Source organism: Mus caroli, unplaced genomic scaffold, assembly GCF_978045245.1.
Source record: "Mus caroli unplaced genomic scaffold, Mus_caroli_1 scaffold_11, whole genome shotgun sequence".
In the NCBI taxonomy this organism is placed as follows: Eukaryota; Metazoa; Chordata; class Mammalia; order Rodentia; family Muridae; genus Mus; species Mus caroli.
Window position 1 is genome coordinate 112,587,120 of NW_028227266.1, and position 26,673 is coordinate 112,613,792.

At 42.8% G+C, this 26,673-nt stretch overlaps 1 protein-coding gene across 31 annotated transcripts in view; it reads left to right on the plus strand.

Annotated features, from left to right (window-relative positions):
• Positions 1-16,327, plus strand: part of Clasp2 (cytoplasmic linker associated protein 2) — a 172,765-nt gene extending 156,438 nt beyond the window's left edge. For 30 of the 31 annotated variants that reach the window (XM_085828098.1, XM_085828103.1, XM_085828099.1 and 27 more), the window contains 7 exons: positions 645-798; positions 2,786-3,014; positions 5,718-5,911; positions 6,442-6,570; positions 8,296-8,502; positions 11,994-12,110; positions 14,648-16,327. In XM_085828098.1, coding sequence (XP_085684224.1) covers positions 645-798; positions 2,786-3,014; positions 5,718-5,911; positions 6,442-6,570; positions 8,296-8,502; positions 11,994-12,110; positions 14,648-14,734 — 1,117 coding nt within the window. In that variant the 3' untranslated portion in view covers positions 14,735-16,327. The remainder of the gene's footprint in view (positions 1-644; positions 799-2,785; positions 3,015-5,717; positions 5,912-6,441; positions 6,571-8,295; positions 8,503-11,993; positions 12,111-14,647) is intronic. The other variant, XM_085828101.1, reaches the window with a different exon arrangement.
• The last annotated feature ends 10,346 nt before the right edge of the window (positions 16,328-26,673 follow it).

Below are 26,673 nucleotides of genomic sequence, written 5' to 3' on the forward strand. Positions count from 1 at the left end.
GTACTACCAAAGCAGTCACAGGTAGTCCCAGCATACATAAGCTTGACTGGGCTCCAGGAAGACTGTATTTATGCATACTGAAACTCGAATTCTGTATAGTGTCCATGTTGTAAAAATATGTATTTAAAAGTGTAAGTAATCTGTCTTGGCAAGATGGCTCAGTAGGTAAAAGTTCATGCTGCAAAGTGTCTGATGGCCTGAGTCATTGCAGTCCACATGGTAGGAGGAAACACACACACACAGACACAGAGTATAATTTTAAGACCAGGCATGGTGCTCCATGCTTTTAAGCCCAGCAATCATCAGACAGAAGTAGGAAAATCTCTGGTATACATAGTGAGTTCCAGGACAGCCAGAGCTAAACAGAAAGGACTTTAAGAATAAATACAGTGTTAGCCAGCTATAGTGATATTTGCCTATAACTTCAGAACTTTGGAGGCAAGGCAAGAGACTCTTGAGTTTGAGGCCTGGCTTTGGGTTACAGAGTGAGTTCGTATGTCAAAAATAGATAACTCTTTTCTTTATAAATATCCTCAGATGTGGTTATTTCAGCATACATACGCTGGCAGAACACTCATACACATCGACATAAAAATCAAATCAAACAATAAAATAAGTAAAAACTAATGCTATCTTTTTCACAGTGCATTTGATTATGATACAGAGAACATGAATTCTGAAGACATTTATAGCTCCCTTAGAGGTGTCACTGAGGCAATCCAGAATTTCAGCTTCAGAAGCCAAGAAGATATGAGTGAGCCAGTGAGAAGGGACCCTAAAAAGGAGGATGGTGACACAGTAAGTGTTCACATGTTCTTACCATGTGTTATCATCATGCCCAACGTGAGAGTGTGTGTGTGTGTGTGTGTGTGTGTGTGTGTGTGTGTGTTAATGTGTACGCAAGTTGTTAGTTTATTTTAAACTTTGCTTTCTGGTGTGTTCATATATAATTCTTTAGAAGCTTAAGTCACTCTCCAAGTATTTACTGTCAACCATGTACATACTAGTAAGTTTTAGATGTTATATCTGTAAGAGAGAGCTGTGCCCTAGTTCTTTTTAGACTCCTAACTAAAAATGTGCCAGATAGGACTGTCAATGTATATTTTACACTCTTGAGTCAGGGCATGGAGGCCTCTGTCAAATGACATTTGGACCAAACCAGAAAAACCTAAGAGGAGAATTCTGTGAACTAATTAGCCCCATTTCACTAATGTTTAAGAGGCTATTTAAGAAAGATAATATCATGGGCTGGAGAGATGGCTCAGAAGTTAGGAGTACTGACTGCTCTTCCAGAGATCCTGAGTTCAATTCCCAGCAACCACATGGTGGCTCTGGTGCCCTCTTCTGGCGTGCAGGTATATATGCAGATAGAGAACTCATACATTAAGAAAAAGAAAAATAGAGAAATAAATAAATTTAAAAAGAATAGAGTTGAGATACATTAACACCCTTGCCCAAACACCAACATTAATACAAATACTAGCATCAAGATTATTATCACCAGAAACACAATCATCTGAATCTACGGACTGACGTCATGCCACACTTACTTCTGGGAACTCTACACAGCCCTCATCTTTTATGCAGTCTGTGTGCACCCAGTACAAGTCAAGCCTTGGTCTTGGCACTACTGGAGGCCGAGATAACATTTACTCCTACTGTAGCGACTACATGCAAGCCTAGGATAGGGAACCTCAGACCTGGGTGGTAAGACTTTCTGACAACCATTTTTATGGTCCAGGGAAAACCAAGTGAAAGAAAAGGCAGGTGGGGATTCCTTCAGAGCTGTACAGCCCTTCATGTGCTGAAATGCTGCAGCTCTGTGGATACTGAGCAATAATTTGCTCAATGGGAATGAAAGGATGGCTTATTTTAAAAGAAGTCTAAACTGCCAGACACAAAAGGAAAACGTAACTACTGATATACCATAGCAGAGGAAATCAGTTAAATAATAAATAGTATCACATGTCACAAAAGTAGGTTATAACATTCTCTGTTTGAACCACATAAACTGATGATGCAGACTGCTGTTACTACAATTAATATGGGGAAAATATAAACTTCCATTGCTTCCATTGTGAGACTCATGTGGTTAAGAAGCATAATCTTCGCCTTTAATCCCAGCACTCTGGAGGCAGAGGCAGGCGGATTTCTGAGTTCGAGGCCAGCCTGGTCTACAAAGTGAGTTCCAGGACAGCCAGGGCTACACAGAGAAACCCTGTCTCCAAAAAAAAAACCAAAAAAAAAAAAAAAAAAAAAAAAAAAAGAAGCATAATCTAGTATGTTCAAGGTCCAAGCCAATGGTTAACTCATATGCTGGGACCGCATCCCACTCTCCTCTTTCTTTTCTTTCCCTATTTATTTTTTTCCATCACAATATGTTTATTGATTATTTGGGAATTTCACATCAGGCATCCCAATCATACTCACTTCCCAGTTCTCCCAGGTCTACTCCCCTATCTAGTGATCTCTTTCTAGAAAAAAAAATGGAAAAAAAAAAGTTCATTTTGTATTGCCCATATATTCACTGGATGCTCACAACTATCTGTCATGGGATCTGATGCCCTCTTCTGATGTGTCTGAAGACAGCAGTGGTTTACTCATATACAATTTTTTTTTTAAAAAAATGAAAATTAGGAGCTGGGAATTGAACTCAAGTCCTCTGAAAGAACAGGAAACTACTAAATCATCTATCTCTCCAGTCACCAAGAAACATCTTTTTAGAATATGAAGAAGGTATGTAGAAATTAGCTAACTTGCTCTGCCTTCCTCTTCCTGTCAATAGATATGTAGTGGTCCTGGGATGTCAGATCCAAGAGCAGGAGGTGATGCTGCTGACTCCAGCCAGCCAGCTCTGGATAATAAAGCAGCTTTGCTCCACTCAGTGCCACTGCACTCCTCTCCACGTCCCCGAGACTATAATCCATATAACTACTCAGATAGCATCAGTCCTTTCAACAAGTCTGCCCTCAAGGAAGCCATGTTTGATGATGACGCCGACCAATTTCCTGATGGTATGTAATGGGTTTCAATGCATTTTGGAGGTCTGGTTCCATGAAACAGGTGGATATCTTTGCTGTTTTATTGTAACTCTTTAAAACATCCGGATTTGGGGACTGGGACTGTGCATTCGTCACTTGTTCCTGAGACAGAGTGTTTAACAGCCACTCCTTCAGGAGGCCTACAGTTTGAGAGCACAGACTACCTAACTACACAGTCGGGGTAGAGAGCAGGAGGCAGCTGCTCACATGGCATCCATGGTCAGCACGTAGTGAGTCTGGGTACTTAGCTCAGTCCTCCTTTTTGTTCAGTCTGAAGATCTAGCCCATGAACGGTGCTCCCATATTCAGAGTGGATCTTACCTTTCACCTAAACATCTCTGTTTCCATCGTGATTCCAAATCTCCTCAAATTGACAGTCTATTCACCTCACTTGTAGGTGTTTGTTTATAATACATGGAGTTAGGTGAAATGGGCTTCTGTCTGAAGATGACTAATCTGAATATCCTGGTTGGATAGTTACTGTTCTCTTAAGTAAATGTTCTGGTCGCCTCTGGAGAAGGAGAGTTGTAATTGTATACTGTTGTCCTCTGATCACAGTAAGCAGTAAGGCACAGCCAGGATACATGAAGCATGACAAAGCACAGACTATTACAAGTGATAATTCCTTGCTGATAAAGAATTAGATTATTGAGGGTGCCAGACTCCCTGCAGCTGGAGTTTCAGACAGTTGTAAGGTGCCAGTGCTCTTAACCACTCAGCCATCTCTTCAGCACAAGCTTTGTACTCCAGTGAGTCAACATTACTTTCTGTAAAGATTTCCAATACTGGGCTGGAGAATGCTAACAATATTGCTATTCTTTAGAAAACTTGAATTCAGTTTCTAGCACTCACGTGGTGCTTCATAACCGTTCATAACTACAGTTCCAGGGGGTCTGATACCCACTTCTGTCCTTTGTGAATACCAAGCATGCACATGGTACACTTGCACACATTCAGTCAAAACCCTCAGACACATGAAATAAAGAGTTCCACTGCTATAGTGACCTTCTGTGATGAACATGAATTTCTCCCTCTCAGGGCCATACATGAGGCTTAGCAGGTAAAGGCATTCACCTTCAAGTCTGACAGCCTAAGTTTAGCCCTTGGAACTCACATGATATAAGGAGAAAGCCAAGCCCTGCAAGTTTTCCTCTGACTTACATACATACATACATACATACATACATACATACATACATACACACTATAGTGCGCACGTGCGCACAAACACACACACACACACACACACTAATACTTTTTTGAAAAGACATGAACTAAGCATAGTGATGCATGCCTATGAAGATTCTGGCTCTAAGTATTTACAAAAAAGCAATAAATAAATAAATAAATAAATAAATAAATAAATAAATATGCTTTGGTAGGACTGGAGACACATAGTGATGCATGCCCATGAAGATTCTGGCTCTAAGTATTTACAAAAAAGCAATAAATAAATAAATAAATAAAAATGCTTTGCTAGGACTGGAGACACAGCTCAGCTGTGAAGAACACTCACTGGCTGCTCTTGCTAAGGACCCAAGTTTGGTTGCTGATACCTAGATCAGACAGCTCACAATTCCCTGTAGCTTCAGCTCCAAGGAATCTGATGCCTTCTTCTGTCCTCTGAAGGCATTTGCACATATGTGGCACACACATGCACAGAGAGAGACACACACACCTTCCCATAAATAAGAATGGTAACTAGAACCCAGCTCCTCTTTAATAACAACTGATCTCAGTGTGACTCTGAAACATAAAGAACATTATATTGGCCAGGTAGGGTGGGTAGTGCATGCCTTTAATTCTACCAGTCATGAGGCTGAGGCAGATGGATTCCCCCAGTTCAAGGCCACCCTGGTCTTTGTAATGAGATCCAGAACAGCCAGAACTGCTTAGTGAGACCCTGTCTCCAACGACAGACGGACAGATAGATGATTCGGAGGGAGGGAGGGAGGGAGGGAGGGAGGGAGGGAGGGAGGGAGGGAGGAAGGAAGGAAGGAAGGAAGGAAGGAAGGAAGGAAGCAAGGAAGGAAGGAAGCAAGGAAGGAATAAAAATAAGTTAAAACTAAAGCCTTTATTTTGACTATTTTCTAAAATTAAAAAAAAAAAACTATTTCAGGACAAAGAAAATAGCTCTAATTGATAAAGTTACTCTTTGCTGAAGCTTTCTGATGATCCATGTAAGGAATGATATGATTAGATTGTGGACATTTTTGACTCCTAAACTAATTGCTTCAGAAGCAGTCAATGAATGGGTCAGCCCACAGTGGAAAGATTGCTGGAGAAGTTTACAGTAATCAGGTTGTAACCACCTAAATCACGGAAAGTGGAATGTCCAGACACACAGCCTCCTGTCAGGACGTGCTCACTCAACAGCATTCCCAGGAGATGGTACAGAAGGGGGAGAAAGGGGGCCGTAGGAGTGACACACTCTGGCTGAGGTCTGGGGATGGGTACTTGGATGGGTGTGTGTGTGTGTGTGTGTGTGTGTGTTCTCTCATGTTTTTATAGTTGAAAATGTATAAAGCACATTGCTGATTCAGGGATGGCAACTGAAAATTAATGTTTGTTCTTATCTCTTTTGCAACCAGTGTTGATTGTGTTCTATAGTAATCATCTCCATACCTCTGAGTAAGACTATATAATTACAAAATTCATATTATATCCTTTTGGCAGATCTTTCCTTAGACCATTCTGACTTAGTTGCAGAGTTGTTGAAGGAGCTGTCTAATCATAATGAACGTATAGAAGAAAGAAAAATTGCCCTGTATGAACTCATGAAGCTAACCCAGGAAGAATCTTTCAGTGTTTGGGATGAACACTTCAAAACAATATTATTGTTATTGCTTGAGACCCTTGGGGATAAAGAGGTAAATTGCAGGATATATAAACCATATTCTGCCATGCTGAGTATTTATGTATTTATTTTTATTTGGCTTTTGTGGGTGGAGGCCTAGGAACTGTACCCAGGGCCTTTCCAGTTCTTGCTTGTTGCCTGGCTTACCTGTTGATTTGCTCATACATGCTGATGGAGTGATGTACTTATGTACTGATGGAGTGATGGGAGAGCCTATGCCTCTAACCTCTGAAGGCACTTGCCTCACATGCACAGAAACAGACTTATAATTAAAAATAAAATATGGATGGAGTAGCAAATGCCTGTAATCTCCACACTCTGGAGGTGGAGGCAGCAGGATTACAACTTTGGGGCTAGCCTGGGTTACATTGCAACTTTAAGCCCACCCTGTCTCTCAGATACAGTAACAAAGCGAGAATGATTCAAGATTTTTTAACACAGATAATACACTGTGTACTGCATGTGTTACACAGCATCCTCCTCCCAATCTTAATGTGCTTATACCATCCAAAATATTAAAGCCATTTAAATGTTTCTTCTTAGCCTACAATCCGGGCCTTGGCATTAAAAGTTTTAAAAGAAATCTTAAGGCATCAACCAGCAAGATTCAAAAACTATGCAGAGCTAACTGTCATGAAAACCCTGGAAGCACATAAAGATCCTCACAAAGAGGTGAGTGACCAACAAGTTCAGGCACTGCCGCATTTCTCTGACGGTATCACATGAACCATGTAAGCATTTCCCAGAAAGTACTCTGGTGGGGGAGGGGTTAATTTTCCTTATCATGTGTGTGTGCGGGTTGATGTGTGTGGGCATGTCAGTCAGGGCTTGCCTTGCACCTTTATGTGTCTTCTGAGAATTGAACTCAGACCGCGAGGCTTGTGTGGCAAGCACCTCTACCTACTGTGTACCTTGGTTTTGCCTGAAGCTCACTATGTCATCTAGGTGACCTCAAAGCAAACCTCTTCCACCCCATTCCCACCCCATCCCACTCCACACCCACCTCACTCTTGTAGGCACTGGAATTGCAGGTGTGAGCAGACACTTCCAGTTAACAGTTCCCTGCTTCATCATTTCCTGTGTAAATCCTTGATATGTGATACCGTGCTTGATTAGGATTGTGAGCATCAAGCTGGGCAGGGGAGTCAGTTAGTAAAGTATTTATTGCACAAGGATGAGAGCCTCAGTTTAATCCCCAGAACCCACAGAAAAAAAAAAAAATAACTGAGTGTGGTAGTGTAAGTCTAGTCCAGGATGCCTTAGAGAAGACAAGTCCATCCCCAAGGCTGCTGACAGCTGAGGTGGCACAATTATGCTAATGAGAGACTCTTTCTGAGCGCGCCCGCGCGCACGCATGCACTCACTCTCTCTCTCTCTCTCTCTCTCTCTCTCTCTCTCTCTCTCTCTCTCTCTCTCTCTCTCTCGCAGAACAATATAATTTAAATTTTTATTTTGAGATAGGATGGCTTCTGTGGAATGTCACCACCTCTGGCCTCCACATGCATGGTTTGAGCATATGCTCTATCACATGTAATGCTTGGAGACCAAGACCATTCCCATCAAATATGTCCTTGGTGATTCATCCAGTTTCACTTTCTCCAGTTTGCTTCTCATTTGCTAATTAGAGTTCACCAGCCTGCACTTCCACATAGCAATAAGAGTTTGCTGTTTAAATAACAGATGAAAATAACAAATTGAAACCAGGCAGTGGCGGTGCACGCTTTTAATCCCGGCACTCGGGAGGTAGAGGCAGGCGGATTTCTGAATTCAAGGCCAGCCTGGTCTACAGAGTGAGTACCAGGACAGCCAGGGCTATACAGAGAAACCCTGTCTCGAAAACAAAAACAAAACAAAAATAAAAGAAAGAAAGAAGAGGAGAGAAGAGAAGAGAAGAGAAGAGAAGAGAAGAGAAGAGAAGAGAAGAGAGAAAATAACAAATTGTCACTTTTGAATATGAATCACCTACAAGACCTTGTCTTTCTTACATGGTTACTCAGTAGGGTAAGAGAAACAGTCTTCATAAGAGCTGAGTAAATCTCTTGCCTATTTCATGTCCATGACATTTTTTTCCTATAAACCTCAGTGGGTCGTGCTCATCATTACTGCCCTGCAGGCATGGAGTACTTGTACTACTTACATTTCTATGACATGAAACAAAGCAAAAATGGATAAATGCTTAAAATCATGAAACTAGAAAGAAGGGAGACTGACAGTGGAGCCCAGTACTGACTTCTCCTGGCACTTGATAGTCTGATCTCACCTCCTTTTCTGTATTCATTTTAGTTTACTGCAAGATTTTCAGTGCAAACCCAAAGTATCAAGTCATATTAAGTGCTTAGTGAAATTTGTGCTTAGGATTTGTATTTTTTTCCTAGCTGCCTCTCCCTTTTGTTCTAGGTGGTGAGATCTGCTGAGGAAGCTGCCTCTGTGTTGGCTACTTCCATTAGTCCAGAGCAGTGCATCAAAGTGCTTTGTCCCATCATACAAACCGCTGACTACCCTATTAATCTGGCTGCAATCAAAATGCAAACAAAAGTGATAGAGAGAGTATCCAAGGAGACCCTTAACATGCTCTTACCAGAGATCATGCCGGGTCTAATACAGGTAAGCTGCAAGGCTCGGAGAAGTAAGCCAGCATGCGTGGGGCTTCAATTATTTTACATAGGTTTCAGTCAAGTCTGCAGTGGTCAAGACAAGATGTTGCATTGTAGCTATGGGTGGGTGGTTTACATATGGGATAAAATACGTACCATAAAAGGTACTACTTCTTTACCCCCAAGTCCACAGTCTGGTGTTGTTAAATACATAATGTCGTGTCATGTAACCGTCACTAATGTCGATGGTCAGGATTTTCCCATCATTGCATACTAGCATTCTGTACCCACTAAGGAATAAAATACAGTTCTCCTAACCTCCCTCTCAGGTCCCAATAATCTCTATTCTGTTGTCTCTGACCTTAATTATTATAGATTTTTCACATATGTAAAAACCATAAATATTTGTTCGCTTATTTAATACTTTGTAGGTTCATTAATTTTATGTTGGATTTTCACTCTATCATTTAGGAATGTTCATTTGTTTATCCATTATTAAACTAAATGCCTGGGTTCTGCTTTTTTCCTCCTTTTTATTACTGTAACTATTACAGTCCTTGTGTGCATCTACCAACAGAAATCTGTTGCCACATCTGTCTTGAAAGTGGTGATACTGAATATGTTTTTTATATATATATATATATATATATATATATATATATATATATATATATATATATATATATGTTGTGTGTGTATATATATATAGATAGATAGATAGATAGATAGATGCACTGTGACCATGACTTTGTCTCTTATCCCAAACATATAAACATTTTAGCAAAACTGGGATTACATTTTACAATATAGACACATACTGTAAGACTCTGTTAATATTCTAAAATGTAATTTAGCAGCTGAACAAGATTTTCAGTGCAAACCTGTAGTATATATATATTGAGTCTTTTTAAAGACAATGGGTAATTTATTCCCTTGCACTTATAGTATTTTATTTTTGACTTTGCCCTGAGCTTTGCTACTCACTGCGTCTGTGCAGGGCTGTGTGTGTTTTCGTAGAAAGCACAGCATGTACATAGTCATGTGTACTCCATATAGAATGAGTGCTGAAGTGACATTTCTTCAATGAAGCCTTGGGGTGTGCAGGTATCAGCTGAGAGCTTCTGTAACTCCAGGCTCCCTTGTTCGTTCGCTTGTGCTTTTGTGACAGTAGCCTCATGCTGCCCTCAAACTTGTAGCTGTCTTCCTACCTCAGATTCCCAAGTACTGGGATTATAGGCTTGTACCAGCATGTGCAGCCTAAATTCTGATTAGTTTGATGCAAAGCCTTATGACAAGTAATTACTGAAAACCTGTCAGAAAAGCACAAGAACTGTGCTTTTACAGTATTTGTATTATAAACCTCTAAAATAGAGTATATAGACAGTAGGGCCAGAACAAAGAGCAATAGCAGTCTATAGTATTTTACTATCTGTGAATATTTCATATAAAATTATCCCCCTGAGCAGCTAGGATTGCATATGAGAGTGAGAGTGAGAGAGAGAGAGAGAGAGAGAGAGAGAGAGAGAGAGAGAGAGAGAGAGAATGAAAATGGACAGGTACAGTAGTGCATGCCTTTAAATCCCAACACTTGGTAGGTAGAGTTATGTTCATCTCCATGAGTTCCAAGAGAGCAAGGAAAACTGAGAAGACCAGAGAATGGGAGAAAAATTATCTAGACAGTGGTGGCATATATGTGTTTAATCCCAGCACTAGAAGGCAGAGTCAGGCAGATCTCTGATTTTGAGACCAGCCTGGTCTACAGGTTCCAGGACAGCCAGGGCTACACAGAGAAACCTTGACTCAAAACAAAACAAAACAAAACAAAACAAAACAACAATAGATTGGGGGAAAATTATAAATTAGTATCTGATAACAATCAGGACATATGTAAAGGTGTATTCTAACTTAGCAACAAGAGAATGTTTTTAATGGGAAAAAGCTTGTAGGACATTTCGACAGACAAGATTTACAAGTAACACAGCCAGCAAACAAGTGGAAAAGTTGGCTCTCATTAACACTTATGGAAATACTCATCCAAAACACAATGGAGGCTCAATGGTTGTAACAGTGCACTGCTTCTCCTGCCTACCCACCCCCATACACACACACTCTTGAAAATGTATGTTTAATTATTATTCTATTGTGTACCACATGCATGCTGATGTCTGTGGAAACCAGAGGCCTCAGATCCTCAGTAACTGGTGTTTTAGATGGTTGGAAGGTACCATGTGCATGCTGAAAACAGGGCCCAGGTCCTCTGGAAGAGCAACCAGTGCTCTTAACCACTTAGCCATCTCTCCAGCCTCTCTTTCAGAGGACCCAAATCCAGTTCTCGGCACCCACATCAGGTGGCTCATAACCACCTGTAATTCCAGCTCCAGAGGATCCAGTGCTCTATCCTGGCCTCGGCAGGAACTGCACTCATGTGTACCAACTCCTGCTTAGACACACAGATATCCTCAGAATCAGAAATAAAAGTAAACTGAGGCCAGGCAGTGGTGGCACACACCTTTAATCCCAGCACTCGGGAGGCAGAGGCAGGCAGATTTCTGAGTTTGAGGCCAGCCTGGTCTACAAAGTGAGTTCCGAGACAGCCAAGTCTATACAGAGAAACCCTGTCTCAAAAAATCCACCACCAAAAAAAAAGTAAACCAAGAAAGGAGCAAGTTACAAAGCAACCACCAACCCACAGTGAAGGGCTGGTAAAATGACTCAGTGTGTAAGGCACAAGCCAGAGGACCCGAGAGCTCACGTCAAAGTGGAAGGAGAGATCCTCCTCTAGAACCTTGTCCTCTGGCCTCCACAAGCATGCCGTGACATTTGTACCATCACACACATGTGTACATATCCACACACAGTAGTAAGTAAGCATTTAAAAAACCACTCCCTCATACACAACGAGCTACAACCAAATGAATAGGAAGCAGCTCTAAGCATACAGGAAGTACATTATCTAGACTGGATTCATTTGTGAAGGTAATTTAAAGAGTGGGTCAAGCTGAGTGGTGGTGCACATCTCTTTAATCTCAGCATTCAGGAGGCAGAGGCAGGCAGATATCTGAGTTGGAGGCCAACCTGGTCTACAGAGTGAGTTCCAGGACAGCCAGGGCTACACAGAGAAACCCTAGAGGGGTATGGGGGATTGATTTAGTATGCATGCTGGGCCTAGGTTGCAGGAAGGCCTTGACTGCCAAACCACAGCATCTGATAGCTTCTTACTAAATAGTGAAGAGGTCTTCACTGCTCCAGAGCTAATGCTAAGAAGGTTCTCTGGAGATACTTGCAAAGTGGGTTGGGCAAGGGGCAGATGCAGACCTGAAGTTTCTAAAGAAAGAACATGATAAGAACACTGGCAACTGGTGGAGTGTGGGGTGGAATAGAGTTCCTTGCCTGAAGGGTGGAAAGTTGATGCAGGTGAGAATTCATATTAGAGCTCTCTTCTGTCCTTAAAGGTCGCCTTCCTAAACTGTCAAAGACACTAACGTGACCTCTCTTCCTCAGGGTTATGATAATTCAGAAAGCAGTGTCCGGAAAGCTTGTGTCTTCTGCCTGGTGGCTGTCCATGCAGTGATTGGTGATGAACTAAAGCCACATCTCAGTCAACTCACTGGTAGTAAAGTAAGTACCCTGAGCTCTCAGGGTAGCAGCCGTGACTCTGGAGACTTAGCTCTCTCCGCATGTTACATGGAGAACCTATTACCCAGCTCTCACACTTCTCTGAGCTTTCACTTGCCTTCATTTTTCCAGCTGCCTCTTAGCACTTTCTGCTGCTACAGAACTACATTTACTGACACCAGCAGAGATGGGGATGTTTGGGGGACTACAGCTGGCAGACTTCCCACTCCCACACGTAAATCCTGAGGAACCTCCCCCCACAACCCCCAGACTGTGTTGTAGTTATTCATAAATTAATTTAATCTCCCCAATGTACAACACTTGAAGCTTTTAGTTTCTTAATGTTGGTTTGTTTGTGTTTTGTTTTGTTGGTGGTGGGGATCTTTCTTGGTTTAATTGTTTTCTGAGTTTGGAATTTCACCATGTAACTCAGACTGGTCTGAAACTGAGAACTGTGCCTGCCTTTGCCTCCGAGTGCTGGGATTAAAGGTGTGTGCCTCCACACCAAGAACATTGCTCATGTATTTCTGATCCCACTGCCACACACAGGCGGTATGTCTAACACAGGGAGAAAGGAGAGAGGCAGGGAGGGAGGGAGGGAGGGAGGGAGGGAGGGAGGGAGGGAAGGAGGAAAGGAAGGAAGGAAGGGGTCTTTCCATGAAAGAAAGATCTTAGGATTCTGAACCTGAGCCTGTACATCTGAGGCTGCTGTATCGGCTTCCTGCTGCAACTGTACTGCAGCTGATATGGTCCATGGCTGCGTCTGTGACAGATCTTTATAACTTATCTCCTGTGTGGGAGGACTATCTCAGAGCCATCTGCCTTGCCCTGATGAGCCTCTGTCTAGCCAAGAACTTGGCTGTTTTTTAAGCCTTCTACCATATCCACCACCACTGAAGAGACTGTCAGTGTCCCTACCAACACTGCCCCCAGTTTAATGGGTTTTGGCCATTATATTTTCAAGACTGATTAGAATTCCCACCACTAACATAACAACCAGAACTTTATATTGCTGTCCTTCACTACCAAAGCCACCCCTACTTCTCTAACCAGAACTACTGCAATAGTGGCCACCATCACCTTTCCTGTAGCACCTGTGCTGCTATCTCCATTACTGTAGCTTCTTGTCCCACTGAAAATTCCACCATGGCCAAAATTACCTCTTACCTCCAAAATGTTCGACACAACCCCTAGAGTCCCGAGGTCCACCTCCCAAGTCTCCTTGTGATCCAGCATCTCTTACACAGGGAGGCCCTTTGCACTTAGAGTTTGTATACATTAATATTTCTGAGCAGAATTTTTACCAACTGTTTCATGATTAGAATTCAGAAAACCAAATTCTTTCCTTTTTCTACTCTGTCCTAACTCTGTGTTTCAATCTTGCCATACTTTTTAAGTAGGGTTATCTTCTGTATCCGTTACACCACCCACATTTTCTTCACTGATAGTGGGCGCTAGTCTTTACACATCTCTCTAGAAGCCACTCTATGGTTGTACCTATGCCCATCAGCCTGGTGTGTACACATTGCTGCCTACCCCTCTGCACCCAACCAGAGCCTCTGGAGCTCTTTGTGCAGCTCTCGAACTACCATCTCTCAGTATGCTTTATTAAAGTATTATCGGCAGCTCTGCAGCGGCTCTGCTTCCTGTGGATCATGGCTTTCACTTTCAAGTTCTGAGACTTGATACTTGGAGGCCAGTCTAGGCTACATAGCAAATTACAGGCCAGGCTAAGCTACAACCCAAGACCGTGTTTCCAAAAGCAGACAGACAAATGGTCAAGCACTCTGCTCCCGTCCAGCTCTGCTGCTCTGTTTGAGGTCAGTGAGAAGAGCAAGTCTTCAGCGCTCAGACTCCCAGTGCAAGCTGCCCTTGGGTTTGCAGCAGTCACATTGTCCTCTGGGAGTGCTGGGTTACAGGTGTGAACCACCACTCCCCAGCCGCTTCTGTGGCTTGACTGTGATCCAGGTGGACATGCAACTTTGACTTGGTATCTTAAACTAAAATTTTCTGGTTCATCCTCAAGACTTTAAAAAAAAAAAGTTTATTTTTCTTACTGTATTAATATTACCAGAGCTTTGGGACTTGTTCTGGTCTGCAGGATGAGAACAAAGTACATTGGTTGGATTATAGCTGAGGGCAGCTAGTTGCAGACATTTACTTTCATTTAGAGTTTTCCTAGTCCCTAACAATTGTCATAACGGTGATCACATTTATATTCTAAGTTGTAAAAAGACAAAATAAAAATAGACATAGGTTAGGGCATGCAACTCAGTTGTAGACTGCTTGCCTAGCATGCTTGCAGCCCTGCGTTCAGGCCCCAGCATCACACGTGAGCATGGTGGTGCACACTGTAAACTAGATGGAACTCAGAGGGTCAAGCAGCGGCGTTATCGTCAGGCACACAGGAGATCTGAGCACAGCCTGGTGGCAGAGCACACGTCCTTCAGATCTGAGACATGCAGGCAGGATTCCTTAGTGAGCACATTGTTATAACAAGAGCAGTTTGTTCACATGGTGCGTGTCGCCTTGATCTGCAGATGAAGCTGCTGAACCTTTACATCAAACGTGCACAGACGGGCTCGGCAGGTGCTGACCCCACTGCTGATGTTTCTGGACAGAGTTAGTGCTGCAGACGGCGCCTCCCAGTCTCTGAGAGGACAACTGCCTGCCCTCCTCAAGGAAAGGACACTCAAGTACAGCTTTGGGACTCAGCTGCGGTTTCCCAGGTCTAGCTTTTCGTTTTGTTCTGTTTTGTATTTTCTGTAACAGAGGGGTGTCCTCAGTCTGCATGTAACTTTATGATAGTTATTCCAAGTTCAGGAGAAGCAGTATTAACATCAGTTGATCAGTACAAAGTAATTTTTTAATCTACTTCACCATTTCACATGTTTGTACTTCTCTGTCTTCCCATTAACTTTTGCCAGTGTTATGATTGTATACATTTTTAAAATGCTGGTTAAACAGGAATGCTTAAAGCTTTAAAAGTTTTAACGGTCTAAACTTTGTTTTGCCTTCATTCAACTGCAGAAGAATATTTTTATTGCTACTTTTGTTCTGTATCATGTCCTATAGTAGAAATACTGACAATAATGTGAGACAAAGCAGGGCTACGTGGCACTCCAGCCAGACTCTGTGGATGTGGCGCTGATGCTCGTTGTCAGCTGCAACTCCTTTGGGATGACCTCAGTGAGAAATGTCATGGAATCAGCCAGTTCTGTAAGACTGACGATAGTGTCTGTCGGTTCTTGATCTTGCCACCTTTATTTAAAGCCGTGTCCCTTCTTTTACCCCGTAAGAAAGCTGCACCAAATCACCTGCCTAGGTTTCCATGAGAATTATTACAATGGGAGGTTTTGTTGCAGAGCCTTTTGGTTTATCTTTGTTGTGAATGATGCTTTTTGTTGTATTTATTAATATCAAATTCACTTATGGATAATAGACTTGATAATGGAAACAGATGAAAAAAATCAAGTGCATGTGTGTCTTTGACTATTCTGTTTCTCATTTGATAAACTAATTATTGACATGGGAGTCAACCAGCACCTTTTTGTTGAATGGTGGAACTTGGTTTCCTTTGACCATGAAATTGTCTTCTGAAAACATGGGTCCTGATGAGAGAGAAGATGCTGCAAGAGGCTTTTGTCCAGTGGGCTCACACTCTCTACCTCTTCAGGGCTGACATTTTAACTGACCCGCTTCCTGGAGTGTCTTGGAAAACTACTTCAAAGGAGATGTTTTGTTACCTTTTAACATTTTTTAAAATCACCTCTGCTAAAGTTATTTTCGTGTGCAGCCAACTTTCAAATATTACCAGTTTGGGTAAAAGGCCAAATTTGGTAATTTGGAACCAGGATACTATTGATTTCTCATCTTGACTTTTTTTTTTTTTTAAATCCTAACATAAGATGAATTTGACTGGAAAGCAAATGGCTGTTAGGGAAGCAGTTTGCTATTGTTACAGAGTTACCTATACTTTGTTCAGCTGGAAAAAAATGTAGAAATGTATGTAAAGAATGTAAGCCGAGAAAACTGGATGGATGATTGGTCTTAGGCTTTTCCTTTCCTTTGTTTTTCCGTTTTAGCGGCAAGAAGAGCTATTACTCCACACCCTCTCCCTACTGTAACAGTTTTGTTTTCTACTGTTAATGACATTGTGTATTTATAGTTCTATGCTTACTGTTGTGCATATACTGGCAATAAAACTGTACAGAACATTACTTGAAGACCTTAACTATGTAGCTCAGCTCTTTCTCTCACTGTGTGACAAAATATACGGGTTCTTCTGTAAACATGAAAGGTCCTGGACCAGTTATGAGCCCTGAGTTCTGTATGTGCATTTGAGTTGCAAGGATCAGGCCTAGCAGCCATACAATATATACAAGAGTATGTGTCCTACAGCTTGGACACGGAACGCTGGCCAGTAGGGTTTTGTAGTCACTGACTGTTAGTGTATCTCATAATCATTTTTAATCAGTATATTGATTTGATTTCAGCTTTAAAGTATTTTAATTACACTGGGCAGTGATGGTGCACACCTTTAATCCCAGCACTTAGGAGGCAGAGGCAGGTGTTTTATGAGTTTGAGGCCAGCCTGGTCTACAGAGTGAGTTCCAGGACAGCCAGGGCTACACAGAGAAACCCTGTCTCGAAAAACCCAAAAAAAAAAAAAAAAAAAAAAAAGACAAGCAAGTAGAGTAATGTAAGCATTGAGCAGTTGGATCTAACAGGAGGCACTGAAGAAATGGACGACACAGAAGAAGAGCAGAGTGGGAGTGCAGGCGCACACAGCACACACAATGGGGTGGGGCCCACACCTATCATCTCAGCACTCGGGAAGTACAAGCACATAGATCTGAGTTGAGGCCAGCCTGGTCTACAGAGTGGGTTTCAAGACAGCCAGGGCTACCCAGAGAAACCCTGCCTCAAAAAAGAAAAAAAAAGAAAAAAAGAAAAAGAAAAATGGGTCGAAGGAAGAAGGAAAAAACATGAAAATTGTATAATTTGGGAGTTGGATATGGGTCTGTAACAGAGTCCTTGCCTAGTGTGCACAAGGTCCTGGGTTCAGTCCCAGAGCCACAGACAAGTAAAAGGAAAAAAAAGTCTTCATAATTTCATGTTGATAAGACTGAGAAAGTTATTGATATTCAGATCACTGTATGCAGTATATTTGTTCATTTCAGAAACATACTTAGATATTAGCTGTTAAAAATGATCATATAAAGCTACTGTTTAAATGTCTTTAGCTGAAGAACTGGCTCAGCAGTTAAGAGTACTTGCTCTTGGTATAAATCAGGGCTCTCTGGAATAATATAATTTACAGAATGAATCTCTCCAAGTATCTAGATGAAGGGGATTCATCAGGACGACGTGTAAGCTGTGGTCCAGCGAATCCAAGAGTGGCTGCCTGTGAATGGAAGGGCCTGAGAATCCATAGTTATTCATCCCCGTAAGGCTGGTGTCTCAGCTGGTTTTCAGTATATGTTGGAATCTGGAAGAAGTATAAACTTGCGAAGCAGAAGCAAGCAGGGAATGAGCAAAAACTTCCTTCTTCAAGCCTCTTTCCAGCAAAAGACATGGTCTTCCCATCTCAAAAGATCTAAAGATATGCCTTCCTATCTTAAAAGATCTAGGTTAGAAATTGATCTTCGTATGTACTTAAAATTAAGCAGAGTTCCCTCATGAGTGAGTCCCTTTTGGGGTTTTAGTTAATTCCTGATGTAGTCAAGTTGACAGCCAAGATAGCCATCATACTCTTCCAAAGGACCTGAGAGTTTACTTCCCAGCATTCACTTGAGATATGTCATAAACATCTGTAACTTCAGCTCCAGAGGACCCAGTACTCCCACAAGCACCAACAGGTATATATATACAACAACACAAATAAATAAAAATAAATCTTTATTTTCCAAGTCTTGCTTTCCTCACCCAAACTAGTACACCATGCATTTATTGTACTATAAATTGTACAATACATACACACGTTTTTAAATATCTATTTATGTCATGTGTATGTGTACACTGTCACTGTCTTCAGACACACCAGAAGAGGCCCATCAGATCCCATTACAGATGGTTGCTGGGAATTGGACTCAGTACTTCTGGAACAGCAGTCAGTGCTCTTAACTGCTGAGCCATCTCTCCAGCTCCACCTACATGTATTAAGTATCTTTTGGTTTCAGGTTTTAAAGATGTTTAGTTCTGGGTTTCGGGTGCTTTTTGCCTTGATTTCCAACTATGGGAAAGTCCTCTGTCATAACCAGCCAAAGTGAAAGCACTAGAGTGTAGTTTCTCATAAGGTGGCTTTTTTGGTGGTTCTTTTTACTAATATTGAACAGAGTGGTGAGTTCACTTCTCAATGAGTAGCTTTAGGAGGTAGGGGAGACCTCAATTTTTAATACAACTTACACACCAAATAACTGGTTTCTAGCTGTCTTTGCTTCCTTTTCTATTGCTGTGATAAATATATTCTGAAGGGGTGTGGGGCTGGAAAGGTGGTTTAGCAGTTAAGAGCACCAGGTGTTCTTCAGAGGACGTGGGTTCAGTTCCCAGAATCCTATAAGATTATTAATATTGATTCATGAAATTAGTACATCAGCAGTTATTCCGTAATCACTAATTCCCCAGTAACCATACAGTCTAAGATTTATTTAAATCGCCTTGAGCCAAATACTCCATTCTAAACCTCCCTCCAAGCTGATCAGATTTCCTCCCAGACACTGTTCCCATTTTACTTGAATTTTCTTCCGTGCTCTCCTGGTTCAGCTCTCTCCTGAGGTTTTCTCCACCTCCCTTGTGGCTCCCTCCTTCGCTTCTTTTTTCTCCACCCCTCCTAGAATTGGAAGCCCCACCTAGTCTCTCTAAACCTCTGTGTTGTTGGCTTAGCATTTATTGGCAAGGCAGAGAATGAATGAGGAGCAGTGTTCATACAAGCTTGAGAGAGGAGCTTCAAAGAATAAACATTACAAAGCCATGCCCTGATTGAATCAAGATATGAGGGCACAGAAACCAGCATTTGAATAACACAAGTGTAAACTTTAAACCCTGAAAACAAGTCTACCGTACCCACGTGGCATTTCACAACCATCTGCAATTCCAGGTCCAGGGGATATGACACCACCTTCTGTGACCTCCTGCAGCACCAAAGATGTACATGGTTTGCTTGCATCCATCCAGGTAAAACACTCGGATTTAAAAAGATAAATGAGGATATATCTTGATATGAATACCTTGATAAAAGCAGGTTAGAGGAATCTAGTTCGAGCTTATAGTCCATCATAGCAGAGAAATCCCAGCCAGGGCTTAAGAGAGCCTTCACAGTACATTCACAGTCAAGAGGAATTGCCAGGGATGAATGTGTAGGCTTACTCTCTAACATGGGTTCAGGATCTGCTTTCTAGGGAATGGTGTCACCCAAGGTGAGCAGGCTTCTCCTTCATTGACTCTTTCTTCCCAGCTGATTCTAGGCTAACATCATACCAACTCAATCTGTGAGTTTTCTCCAGCACATTCCATTCACAAGTTTCCGGTTAACATAAGGTGAGTTTTTAAAGGTTACTCCCATGACAAAGATGGTGGTTTGGATTTTCTTGTTGTTGGGTTTTTTGTTACAATTGTTGGGGTTGGGGGTTATTTGGAGGCTCTTGTTTTCTGTTTTTAAAGACAGTCACTTCTAGCATGGGTGACCTCAAACTTGCTATATAGCTGATCTTGAGCTGCTGAGGATCAAATCCAAAGTTTCATGTGTGTTAGGCAAACAGAGCCTACTACATTCCCTGCTCTAAAGTGATGGGTTTGATTTCAAAGTACTGCTGTCAACTCCATAGTCCACAGAAACAAATAAAAACTTAAAACCCGGGGAGGCTCAGAATGTCCTTACATTGAGTTTTACCCTAGGCTAGCAGCACTTCAGTAACCAAGGAAACCAGACCAATACCTTCTGCAATGTCTGACTATTTTAAAATCTGAGCGTTATCAGAATATCACATGGTTACACTTGTGTTACAGTACCTAGAATAATCTGAATAAGACAAAGTGAGAATGGCGGTTGCCCATGTTGGGGCTTAGGGAAGATGGAGAGTTCAAATGTAAACATGGCCCAACTATGAGGAGTAATGATGAGTGACGGGAACATGCAGGTGACAAAGCACCTGGATATCAAACATCCTGACTGCTGCAGCCTCCCTTCATACGCTGTTCATCTCACAGCCCTGGACCTGAACTGTTACACCGAATGACACCACACCAAGCTTCAGAGGAAAACCTTGTTTCAAAACACACATACAGTAAATAAAACAAATAAATTGGCAAACAATAAAAAGCAGGCCAATCTCTGAGTTTGAAACCAGCCTGGTTTATATAGCTTGCAGGCCAGCCAGAACTACACAGTGAGACCTGATAACACACACAAAAGGCAGAGGGATGGGGAGATTTCTTCAGTTAAGTGCTTGAAATACAAGCATTTGGGCCTGAGTTCAATCCCCCAAATCCACATAAAAGCTAGATGTGGTGGTGCACACTTGTAACCACAGCACCAGAAAGGCAGAGAAGGATCCCTGGGGCTCACTTGTCAACCAACTTAGCCTAATTGTCAAGTTCCAGATTCATTGAGAAAACCCCGCCTTTAAGAATAAGGTGGAAATGACTGAGGAAGCCAGCTTGCCCCGCAGGCACCTGCATGCAAGTACACACAAGAACACAGCATGTTGCTGACTTGAGACACTTAGATTTGTCACTTCACAAATAAGAGCAAGAGATTCCACTACCTGGAGTTGGGGTGTCACCATAACAAACACTGGAAGGACTTAGGCTCTGGCATCAGGTAACAGAAACTGGGAGGCCTCAAAGAGGTTGCTCCTGTAAGCCGAAAAGGCACCGAGGAGATTACTAGTTGAAACTAGAGCTGGTGGGAGCTTTCCGTTTAGAAAGGAAGGGAAATAAATGTTCCTGGAAGCTGGAGGAAAGGTAGTCTTGTTCTGTAATGGGAAATGCTCTGGCAGCACAGTGGCCACGGTTAACATGGAAAAGAGCAGAAGAGCCAGGCCTGGTGGTGCACACCTGTAATCCCAGTGCTTAAAAATCGGAGGCAGTAGGAGCAGGAGTTCAGGTTGGCCCTCAGCTACCTGTTGAAACCAGCCTAAGTTACTCAAGAGACTGTCTAAACAAGTATGCAAACTAAACAAAATCACAGAGGGCTGGGAAGATGGCTTAGTCAGTAATTGACTGTTGAGCATGAGAACCCAAATAAAAAGTGAGTGCATGGGATGGACAGGTGGCTCAGTGGTTAGGAGCACTGACTGCTCTTCCAGAGGACCTGGGTTCAATTCTCAGCACCCACATGACTGTAACTCCAGTACAAGAAGATCTGACACCCTCTTATGGCTTCTGCAAGAGTTGCACACTCATGATAAACAGGCATACACAAGGCAAAACACCTATCGCATTTAAAAATAAAAAGTACTCCCTCACCAGAAGACAACAAATGTCAGATTAAGAGATGTATACACACCTCAGCATCCTCATGGAGGTGTCAGAACTATCAGGAGTTGGTTCTCTCCTTCCGCTCCGTGGATCCTGGGAACCAAACTTGGGTTGTCAGATGCTGTGGCAGATGCTTTTACTCACTCATCTGTATCCCCAGCTCCAACTTCTTCACTGATTCCATTTAATAAACTTACATTTTCAATGATTTCCTGATATTGTTAGTTTGCCATATTGAATATGAACAGCTGCCCATACTGGGAATGAAGCCAAGGCCTTGAGCATGCTAGACAGGCATTCTCCCAATGAGAGAGAATGCTTAGCTCAATGATCGTTTTAATTTTGTCGTGCTTTGTATACCTTGGCAGCCTTAATAAGCTGAGCTCTGCCACTTGTTCTTCAGAGACAACTGAAAGGCTGGAGAGGTGTCTTCTTGGTTAAGAGCACTGGCTGCTCTTCCAGAAGACCGCATTCAATCCCCAGCACCCACATGATGGTTCACAACTGCAGTCACAAGGGAGCCGACACTCTCTTCTAGTCTCATGGGCACTGTACAGTGTACACATACATGCAGACAAAACACCCATACACAGAAAATGAAAAATAAATTAAGAGACGTGTAAATATCTTTAAAAACACAATAGTACATGTAAGTCTGTGTATAAATGTACATATAGCTTAATGTACATGACGTTTCTCATCTGGGATGACAATGCTCCCTCCAAGAGCCAAAGACCACCTAACAAAACTCCAACACGCCAGGCGTGGTGGTGCACGCCTTTAATCCCAGCACTCAGGAGGCAGAGGCAGGCAGATTTCTGAGTTCGATGCCAGCCTGGTCTACAAAATGAGTTCGAGGACAGCCAGGGCTACACAGAGAAACCCTGTCACACACACACACACACACACACACACAAAACAAAAACTTCCAACACCAGACATGAGGAGACTTCTTTTGAATTGTTGGTCACAGTCATCTGAAGACCCCTCAAACATTACAGGCTATTGCCATTCCCTTTGTCCCCTAGAGGTGGTAACTTAGTCCCTGTTGCTAAAAACACCAAACACTTCAAATGCAGGCCCTACAGGCTGCTGAGCCAGATCCAACCTGAATGGCTCTTCTCTGGGGACTAGCTTTCATGGTACTAGAGGGTGCTATGCAGTTTCCAAAGGAGAAAAGAAAGCAACAGTCCTAAGCAGTTAAAATGACCACCATGACATGATAACCCTAAGGGTATAGTGCTGGCAACTTTGTATCATTTTATTGGGTTCTTAGACCTCGACCACCCTTCCAACCCCTATTCCACCCTAATACCCTCCAACTCCCAACACTAAGTAGGAGAGAAAGATTAGAATGGAAAGGGGACGTAGCCTCTATAGGCTACTTCCAGCTGAATAGGGTCATTCATTGAGTTCCTAGGGGCAAGTCCAATCTTCATTGTCAGAATACCCAGCAGTTCAGCAATAGCGAATGCAGCAGGGGAGCAGCCTCTGTCACAGAACCTCTCAGAATACTAGCACTTAGACCCTCTCCAGAGTCCCCAGAATTAGACCTTCTCCAGAGTCCCCAGAATTAAACTCTCTGGAGCTGGCAAAAATCATACCCCACCTAGAACAGGAGACAATCATAGTTAATGGCTGTGCAAAATCTGAAGTAGCCCTATATCCCACATCTGGGATTAAATTAGAGAAAACATAACATAACCTGGTTTTTAAAGAGACCAAAAGCTCTCAGTACAGTACAGTTGCGGCACATATACCTAGCTTGTACCCAGTAGCTCTCAACTCAGACTTAAGGCATGCTATGCAAGAAAGAAATCACGGCTTCCACTAGAAACATAGCCAACTACCCACTCTGGTGAGGCCAAGGATCTTGAGGAGAACCCACCCCTACCGATTTACTAAACCAGCAAAGTACCAAGCTACATTCCAAATAGTTGCCCTTATACTTCAATAAATGTAGTCCTCACCCCTCATCAAGGAAACCTCTCTTTGCAGACAGAAACCAGAATGCAGGACTGTGGATCCCAGTCCCAATGGATACATTTACAAGATGACTCCTGCACCCAAGGCTCAGGGAGCATTTCAGGAGAGGGGACTGGGATTGGGAGAGCCAAAGGATGAGGGGGTTGGGGGAGGTGACAATGACAGTGTATCTTCTAGTAAGGTCAGAAGCTACACCCATAGTGTCTCACTAACGTGACTGTTAAAACATCAGCTAAACAAGGACAGCACTGATGGACATGCTCTCATGGACAGAGGAAAGGCCAAACGACCTCCTTCCTATACAAAGAACTACAGGGAACGAAGGAATGCTGAGAGCTGGAGAAATTGTCTTCCCCAGAAGAGAGCACAGCAACTGGTCATCCAAATGGTCAGACCTGAAAAACGTGCACACAAGTAACATTATACAGACTGAGCTGGTTAGGGGTTTTTTTTTTAAATCTGTTTAGGAATATATATGTACTTGCATGCAACACCAATGGAAAAGGTCATAAATTTGAAAGAGAGCAGGAGGGGGCATAGGGGAGCATTTGGGGGCAGGAAAAGGAGAGGGATGATGCAGTTATAATCTCTAAAAATAAAAGAACAACAACAACAAAAAGTAGACAAGTAATAAAAACAGAGATACAGTCCATGTGACCATGCTGGGAAGAGGACAAAATGAAATGCTCTAGTGAACCCAACCCACTCCATCCTCAAGGGTGATGAGAGAGGTTTTAGGTTTACTAGAGGGTGAGAGGTGTGTATAGGTAATCAGTCCCGGCTAGAGAGCCGTCCCAAACATCACTGACCTGTCATGATCTCAACTCGAATCCTTTCTGCAGGAATCTTGTATATATATCTTCTGTAGCTCAGGTTGGCTTCAGACTCTGTTTCTCCTGTGTTAAGCTCCCTAGGGCTGGGATTATGTATCTTGTGGTTTGACTAAGAACAGCCCCCATAGACTCTCGAGTGAGTGCGTGTATGTGTGTGTGTGTGTGTGTGTGTGTGTTTAAATGCTTGTTCCATAGAGAGTGGGACTATTAGGAGGTGTGGCCTTTTTGGTGCAGGTGTGGCCTTTTGGAGGAAGTCTCAATGTGAGCGTAGGCTTTGAGGTTTTCCTTGCTCAAGCTACATCCAGTGTGGTACACAGTCTTTCCCCGCTGCCTGAGGTTAAGATGTAGAACTCTCAGTTCCTTCTTTAGCACCACGTCTGCCTGCATGTTGTCATGCTTCTCGACAGACATGATGTAACAGACTAAACCTCTGAAACTGTAAGTTAGCCTCAATGAAATATTTTCCTTTAACTGGGACATGCCTTTAATCTTAGTACTCAGGAGACAGACGCAGGTGGATCTTTGAGTTCAAGGCCAGCCTGGTCTACAGAGTGAGTTCCAGGACAGCCAAGACTACACAGAGAAACCCTTTATAAGAGTTGCCATGGTCATTGTTCACCCACTAATAGGGAACGTGAGCTGGGTTTAGACCATCATGAGACAGGACCTTCAGAAGAGCAATCGGTGCTCTTAACCACTAAGCCATCTCTCCAGGCCATCTTAAAATTCTTAAGCAATAAGGAGGTTGGCTAGTTCCTCCTGCCTTCTGTTTTTCATAAATAACCCATGCCCACACGCATGCTCCACAGTGGGGAACAATCATGGAGGAAGAGGGTTCCCAGACTGCCCTTTGAGAATAAAATGGGAGGCCAGAACCAAAGTCTTTTGGATAAAGCACCACAACGGACTACACACTAACCCGTTTGGCTGCCTTCCTTCCCAAGGCATGGATCTTCCCAGCATGGGAAAGACCTCCCTCCCTTCCTCCCCTCCCTCCCTCCCTCCCTCCCTCCCCTCCCTCCCTCCCTCCCTCCCTCCCTCCCCTCCCTCCCTCCCTTCCTTCCTTTTGACCCATTTTCATTCTTCCACCATACACTCAATAAAATAAAATAAAATAAAATAAAATAAAATAAAATAAAGAGTTGTCATGGTCATGTCTCTCTGTGGCAATAGAAACCCACTGAGACAACATGCATGCACCATCTCACCCTGTTTCCAAAGAGGAATGTTTGACAGAGAAAAGTCTCTCATTTTCTTTGGGTATGGTCTTGAATAAATCTAGTTCCACTAATTTCTGTCTCCAGGTCTTTCAGTAGAGCTGTGGGCTGAATTAACCTGAAAGTCCTTGCTGTTTTAAGATAGGGTCTTGGCTGGCCTAGAGCTCAACTGTGAATACCAGGCTTCCATAAACTCACAGAGATTCCTTCCCTGCCTAGGCCTCCAGTGCACTGGGACAAAGAGCACACCCCATCACCCTGGTCCTGACCTTAGATGTTGGCAAATGTTAGCTTTCAGAGGCTGTGCTTCTACATACTTGTGAGTACTCTAGTGCACAAACTGATTAAAGAGACAAATGAAAGCACAATTACACTTGTCCCAAGAATCAGAGAATTACTCCCCTTTCCCCCGTTATTTCCAACAGTTAATAATAAACCTGTCAAATGCACGTTGCTGGACCCACATCTGAATCCTTTGGAAACAATATTATGTGAAAAAGAAATAATCGAGGGCCGGCTTGGAGGGAGCAATTCTTCTCAAAGCTTGTTAGGGATACCCAGACACAGACTTCCATGAAGCAGTAAAAGGGAGCACTTGGGCATAGATAGGAAGTCTCTATGCTTAGTGCAGTCTTTGTCTTTTGCTGCGGGTATCTGTGTTTCTTTTTTTTTTTTTTTCTTCGTGCTACCTGAACCATAACCTCCCGGGTTTGTTTGTTGTCTTTTGTTTTAGAAAAACACTAGTTTTCTTCACGTTAACTCTCACAGCAATTTCCATGGTTTGTGTTAGCGCACATGATTAAGGAATAACGAGGGTGTCACACACTCTTGTGCTATGTATGTCACCAGATCTTCTGGGCTCTGCAAATCTGCTTTGTTGTTTTGAGACAAGCCCTTGTATATAACCTTGATTCAGCCGGAGCTCGCCAAGTAGACCAAGCTGACCTCGAACTCAGACCAGCCTGCTTCTGCCTCCGGATTAAAGTTGAGTTGAGAGGGGGCGGGGACCTTTTAGGGAGGGCTAACTGGCTTATTCTCCTGCCAATCAAG